At 36.7% G+C, this 7579-nt stretch overlaps 1 protein-coding gene across 1 annotated transcript in view; it reads left to right on the forward strand.

The window, feature by feature from the left end:
• The window catches only part of WBP4 (WW domain binding protein 4), a 33349-nt gene that overhangs the window by 11213 nt on the left and 14557 nt on the right, over window positions 1-7579 (forward strand). The window contains exons 5-8 of the mRNA XM_005878628.2: window positions 331-498; window positions 3700-3746; window positions 4173-4248; window positions 6217-6410. Coding sequence (XP_005878690.1) covers window positions 331-498; window positions 3700-3746; window positions 4173-4248; window positions 6217-6410 — 485 coding nt within the window. The remainder of the gene's footprint in view (window positions 1-330; window positions 499-3699; window positions 3747-4172; window positions 4249-6216; window positions 6411-7579) is intronic.

A 7579-nucleotide genomic window follows, 5' to 3' on the forward strand; every position in this document is an offset into this window, starting at 1 on the left:
ACATGCCCTTGACCGGAATCGAACCTGGGACCTTTCAGTCCGCAGGCCGACGCTCTATCCACTGAGCCAAACCGGTTTCGGCTATACTATCTTTTTTACCATAGTTTTAGAATAAATTTTAATACCTGATAGTACTAGATTCCTCTTTCACTTCTATTTTGTAATTCCCCTGGATATTGGTGCATGTTTAGTTTTCCATATAAGCTTTATAATGATATGTCAAGTTCCCAAAAGAATCTTAGCAGGTTTTTTATTTTAATATTATTTATGTTTTATCGGGGGTGGGGGGGTTTTATTGTCTACTTCACCCTTCTCTCATCTTTCCTCTAGAAATTTCAGAGCCAAGCATATCACCAAAAACCAGCACTGTCCCACCCATCTCTGCATCAAATCAGCAGAAAGAAAAGAAGAAAAAGAAAAAAGACCCTTCAAAGGGCAGATGGGTAGAAGGCATAACCTCTGAAGGTTACCATTACTATTATGATCTTATCACTGGAGGTAAGTCACGTGTTCATAGAGCTGCGGAGATTGATAATTGACAGTTTATTTTGTCTTTAGACATCTAGTTAATATTGGAATATTTAAACAGTGAAATACTATAACTATACATTTTTGCCACTAAATAGTAAAAAAATTATGTGCCCTTTAAAAAGGTACCCTTCTCAGAGTGACTCAGTGTCTTAGTTAGTTAAAGCCTTAATATTGGGTTCCTTACAAATAAACTAAAGCTTTATATTTTTTCAATAGAACCTTCTAAAACAATGAGCTACATGTAAATAAAGCATTTTATGTGGAATAAAGGTATTTCAGATCCACTTCACAAATTGCAGGAGTTTTATTCTGCGGAGGAGATTTTCTATCCAAGAGCATACTGAGAACCAGAAACTGATTTCTTTTTTGTGTAGCTGTCTTGATTGACTTAGTAAATTACCCCTCCCCATGAATGTTTTGGATATCAATTTCTAATAAAATGCACAATGGTATCCTATATAATAAAAGGGTAATATGCCAATAGACCGAACAGCAGAACAACCGAACAACCAATCAAACTTAATATGCTAAGGCTGTTCAACAGCTCACTGTGATGTGCACTGACCACCAGGGGGCAGACAGTCAACTGGTCGACCAGTTGCTATGATGTGCACTGACCACCAGGGGGCAGATGCTCCAACCGGTAGGAGCATCTGGGGTCCAGCTGATCAGGACTGAGCGAGATGAGCTGGACACACCCTGGAGCCCTCCCATGGTCCCTCCCCGGCCCTATCTCGCAGGCCACTCCCCTTGGGAGGGTGCCAGACACAGGGCTCATGGGACTAATTGGGTGCAAGCCTGAGGCAGACACAGTGGGGCCGGGGTGAGTGGGAGCGGCAGGTAGGAGCCGTAGGCGGCGTTGGAATGCGGGTTTCTGCCCAATCCCTGCAGGCCACCCAGAGGGACTCCACCCATGCATGAATTCGTGCACTGGGCCTCTAGTTTCTTAATAAAACTATCAAAAACATCTTTTTATTTTTTTCTTTAAAATGAAATATATTTGGTATTTTTATTCCATGTAAATTCTGGCATAAATAAATGAATTTGTTATACATTTACTCTTCAAAACCATAAAATTTAGTACCAGAAATAAACAATTAAGTGAGATACAAGGAAGAATTTTAAAGAGCTATAATGTAAGAGAGATGTAATTAAGATTATATGGGAGCCAAAATAGGAATTAATTGTGATTATGTGGATCTGAGAGATTACCACTGAAAGTACTTATGAGCTGATCTACAAGTTAAAATGAGGATGTCAGGAATGATGTCATCATACCATTTGTATTCCTAGCACTTAACGCAGTGTGCCTGGTATTGTGCAGATACTCCATTGGTATTTGCTTTTAATATATTTTATTGAATTTTCTTTACAGAGAGGAAGGGAGAGGAATAGAGAGTTAGAAACATCGATGAGAGAAATATCGATCAGCTGCCTCCTGCACACCCCATATTGGGGATGTGCCCACAACCAAGGTACATGCCCTTGACCGGAATCAAACCTGGGACCATTCAGTCCACAAGCTGACGCTCTATCCACTGAGCCAAACCAGTTAGGGCTCCATTGGTATTTTGATTGAAAAAGATTGCAGTAGCTTATTATGAGGCTACAGCAGGTATTCCACATAGATAGAACAATATCTATAATAATAAAAGCGTAACATGCAAATTGACCAAATGGCCGAACAGCAGAATGACCTTACGGACAAAGCTGGGGCTGCGAAGGCCTCCTCTTGCGTGAATTTCGTGCATTGGGCCTCTAGTGACTCTATAAAGGTTTGAGCCCCGACCGGGTGGCTCAGTTGATTGGAGCATTGTCCCTTGCAACCAAACGTGATTGCAGGTTCAACTTCCATTTAGGGCACATACCTAAGTTTCCAGTCCGATCCCTGGTCAGGGGTGTACAGGAGGCAACCAATTGATGTTTCTTTCTCTCCCTACTTCTCTTTCTCCCTCCTTTAAAAATTCAATTAAAAAAACCTTTGGGTGAGGATTTTTAAAATAAAGAAGGCTTGAAAGTTTGGGAAATAGTTATTTGGTAGAGGTAAAGCATAAGGTTCTTTGAAGATGACATGGTAGAAGAGCCTGGAAAAATAGATTTGGGCCATATCATAGAGGACTCAGAAAATGATGGTTCCCTTTACTGAGATATGAAATATGGAAACATAGTAAGTTTAAGTGGGGTGGTTAATTCATATTTGGATATGTTGAGGTTGAGGTATCTATAGAATATTCATGTGGCAATTTTCCTAACTCCCAACTCTAATTCATAATTAGAGTTGGGAGTTAGGAAGATAAATTGAGTCCGGGAGTGTAGATAATACATTAACTTTTAGGAGTATGTGAGATCACAAGAAAAAAAAAAAGAGAACAAAAGGTAACATGGTGGGTAGTACATATATTAAAGGGATGGATAGAAGAAAGCCAGGGGAAAAAAAGTTAAGAATAGAAGGCAGGAAATGAGATCAGAAAATTAATCATGAAGAAAACCTTGGGCTATAAGTAGTAGTAGTATTATGATCTTTAGAACCATGATCAGTTTCAAACTACATAGAAATAGTAATAATGACTCAGTTTGCACTGAGCCGTAAGTGAAGTGCACGTTGTAGTTTAGCAGTAATCATAGATTATTATATGCTAAGGATTATACGTCTTTCAAATTTATATAGAAACTATTATGTCTTTTCTCCCTTCTAGTGCCTATTGCTTGCTTCCTTTTTTCACCATCCTTCTTTATATACTCTTTCTCGGCATACTTGTTTTTAATTCCTGCATACTTCATCTTGTTCCTCTTTTGAGTCATTTGTTCTATATCTCACTCACCCCTCCAAAGATGTCAAAAGGCTATGTCATTCCTTCCAGATTTTTCAAGCCTGAATTTCATGAAGTTTTTAAGAGAAGCCCTACCTGGCTCTAATAATTCCTGTGGAAGTACCAGTAACTTGTAATGATTCTGTCCTTCCTTGGTCATGTAGCATTTACATGTATTGTTCTGCACAATGCTACTGGATGCATGTTGGTTCTCTTTATTTTTCAATTATGTTTTTATCTCTAGACCTTAGTGTTTTGTACACATTGAATAGCTTGTAAATTTTTGCCAAAGTGAATTTTTTGGAAACTTTTTTTAAAGCAAAAGGATTTTATAAATGCAATGTATTTTTGTTTTAAGCATCTCAATGGGAGAAACCTGAAGGATTTCAAGGAAACTTAAAAAAGGTAACTGAAGTACATTAATAGTGTCTTTGATTTATTCTTTAAAGTGATTGGCTTCTGGGGTTTTGGTAGAGTTTTATTAAGCAAATTTACTTTCAAATAAGCCCCTCCTCCCCCAAACTCTTTGTTCCTTTTCTTCTATAATCCTTTCATTAGTAGGCTGGGTAGAGGTTAAAAGTGATGTCTTCTCAAAAACTCCATACAGGGTAAATATTACTAGTTGCCGTTCACATGTCCCCTGTCCATCTGTGAAAAATTGTTCCTAGCTTTCAGAGGTGAGCATAAACCAAGCTTTCTGGCCATGATCTGTACCACCTCCGCTAACTCCCAGGTTTCGAGAGAAAAGGAAAGGGTGGCTAATTCTGCCTTAGTTATCTAATATATAACTACATTGTTTTCCATCTATGCTGTTTTTTTTCGTCTCATTAGACAGAAGGGAAGGCTGTTTGGGTAGAAGGTTTAAGTGAAGATGGTTACACCTATTATTATAATACAGAAACAGGAGGTAAGTATTACCTTTGATCATCTTAAGAATCTAAAATTATACCTGAAACTGCTTCTTAGCCTGCTAATGAATCATCTAAACTAGGGAATTTAAGTACATATAGTGATAAGCATATTTTTATAAAACGTATTATTTTTTGTAATTTAGAAAAACACATTAATTCTCATGGAAAAACAAAAGGATTTCTGTATATAATATACTGCACTATGCTATGTAATTCTCAATTGATACTGCATTCATAAATTTTAAAAATTGAGTCATTTTTACTTTCTCTACCATTACTGATTTTTATTATGATTATTTTAGAAATATAATCATTACCTTGGAAAGTACCTTAAAGATCAGTCAATTTGCCTTTTCCTTTTTCAAAAAACAAAACTGATGGTGTTTTTGCAGTGGCTGAGGTTGTCAAATTTTCACTTTTATCAGTTTAATAATGTTCCAGTTATATAAGTATTTACAAAACATGCCTAATTATTAACTAATTATTACATTTTTAAAATTAAAAATTTAATTTCATAAAACTGCCTTTTAAGTAATGGTACTTGATTTCTCTGCAGTTAATATCAAAATAGCTATAATATCAGTGTAACTTTGACAAGTTTGTGTTTTGTTTAATTCATACTAGCCAAAGCCTTCTGCATAGCATTAAATCTTGTAGGAGGAAAAGAAAAGGTCTTTTAACCTTTAAATGGATACCTAGCCTGCCCAATGATAGCAATGGTTCTATCTCAGTTAAGTTGAGATACTGAATCTTTATAGAGATTAAGGAATATATAATGTAACTCTAGAGTAAGAGCTGAATTTAACACACAACTTCTTTCCTTACCAGGTATATGATTGTGGGCAAGTCGTTGAGCCTATAGGTCCTCTTAAGTAAAATAGAGACAATCACTTATTCTGTGGGGTCATGAGAGTCAGGTGTCTATAAAATTCCCAGAACAGTGCCTGGTATCTATTATATATATACAAATTATGTATTATTTATTTCCTGAAGATTCTTTCGTTATTTATGTAAAATAGAGACCAAAAAAAAAAGTAATTTTTAAAAAAATGTTTTTATTGATTTCAGAGAGAAAGGGAGGGGAGAAAGGGAGGGGAGAAAGAGAGAGAAACATCAATCGGCTGCCTCCTGCATGCCCCACACTGGGAATGGAGCCCGCAACCTGGGCATATGCCCTGACCGGGAATCGAACCATGACCTCCTGGTTCATAGATCGAGACTCAACCACTGAGCCACACCAGCCGGGCAGTAATGTTTTTATTAGCGCTTGAAAGTATCCTATATTAAAAAGGGATTGTATGTATTGATTTGTCCTCAAAAGTTTTAGTTTATGTCTAGACCAGTGTGATTATTAATAGAGCCCTTTCCAGTCTTAAAGCTCTCCCAATTGGACAATAAATTTTAGGATCCCTCTCCCTTTTATTAAACTAAAAATATAGATTGACTGCAAGATAATTAGAAATGCTATCATTTTACTAAAAGCCCAATAGGCCACTAGGTGGCAGTAGAGTTCAATCAAGGTTTTTTCCCTACTAGAAAAATGACAAATTATATTCATTTAGATTTTTACAGTATGATTTCTCTTTGTAAAGATCCTAGGAAATCTTTGTGGTAACTAAGTTCCAGAAAATCTGATGTGTGCTCATTATTACATACATTTCCTGAAATCAGTGTCAGTTAAATTGTGGAAATCCCTAGAAAGTATTTTCTAGTTCTTAGGCCTCTTTCCATCAGGGCTGTAGTTGATACATCTAGTGAATCAAGGTTGTTTGAAATAAATTTCTGAAAGATACAAGAGTAAGAGCTAACAGAATTCTTATTTATTATTTTCTTGACCGGTGATGGTATAAAATAGATGCAGAGTTGTCATTTAACAATATAAGTGACGGGAAGCATTATATTGAGAATTACTTCTGAATTGAATTGGTAACCAAATAACATGACTACTTTAATGTGTTGGATAGAATCCAGATGGGAAAAACCTGATGATTTTATTCCACACTCGGGCGATCTGCTTTCTAGTAAAGTCAGTGAAAAGTCACTTGGCACCCTGGAAGAATCCAAATCGTCAAATTCACATAGTGATTCTGATGGGGAACAGGAAGAACAGAAAGTAGAGGTCTCTACAGAAACACCAAAGCTAAAAATAAAGTTTAAGGTAGGTGCTGGATTTACTCTTTATAAAAGTTTATCAATTTATAAAAAGCACTTCAGACTTTCTTAAATTTTCTGGTAAAAGATAGACATAAAACCAAGACCTGTATTTTGGTAACTGGATAAATAGCTGTACCATTTATTGTTACCTGTTTGGTAGTAAGACAGTAAATTTATTTTTAGACGTCCTAAACTTGAGCTGCGTCGTTGAAAGAGAGCTGTCTGAACATGCAAATCAGAATGTCTAGGCTACAAATGTTGAGTATCATTAACAAACTGGTAGTAATTTAAATTTCAGAATGGGTGCAGTAATCTAGGAAAATAACCTTGGAGAACATTAAACATTTAAGTGGCAGACAGAGAAAGAGGAGCCCACAAATAGAATGAGAAAAGAGTGATTAGGAAGGTGTGCAAAGAAGCAGAATTTATCTCAGAAGTCAGAGGAATAGAGAGCATCCAGGATTAATTAGGCCTAGAAAAAGGAAAATGTCCATTGAATTTTGCAATAATGAAGTCCTGGATACCCTTCTAGCAATTTCACAGGAGTTTTGGATGGTAGAACGCATATTACAGGGGGATGAAAAGTGTTTCATTATGTGGTATATATAGTTTGAATATGAAATGAAAGTAGAAATTAGGTGATAGGATGTTGGCTACATATTAATCATGAGAGATTATGGTAGTGATATTTTTGTTGAGAAGGACCCCAAAGAGTTAGAAAGGGAATACCAACAGGGATAGGTAAATAGGTTGGTCTTGAACAAGGAATAAACTCATTTTATGTAAGACGATAAAGTTTTCATTTTCTTTAAGAAGGTATGACTATGGTATGACTACGGATGAGTTGGTATCAAGGAGGAAATTGAAAGAGTCATGCCACTTAGTCTCAGTTTACTCATTCATAAAGAAATCAAGATTGCTTGCTGAGGGTGAGGAGCTGTGAAGAGCTTGAAACAACATTTATGAATTGAAATAGTCACTGAGCTGGAATGGTAGAGGAAATGAACCAAGATTGATAGGCTGCCGAAACCGGTTTGGCTCAGTGGATAGAGCGTCGGCCTGTGGACTCAAGGGTCCCAGGTTTGATTCCAGTCAAGGGCATGTACCTTGGTTGCGGGCACATCCCCAGTAGGAGATGTGCAGGAGGCAGCTGATCGATGTTTCTCTCTCATC

Source organism: Myotis brandtii, unplaced genomic scaffold (genome assembly GCF_000412655.1).
Source record: "Myotis brandtii unplaced genomic scaffold, ASM41265v1 scaffold569, whole genome shotgun sequence".
Lineage (NCBI taxonomy): Eukaryota > Metazoa > Chordata > Mammalia > Chiroptera > Vespertilionidae > Myotis > Myotis brandtii.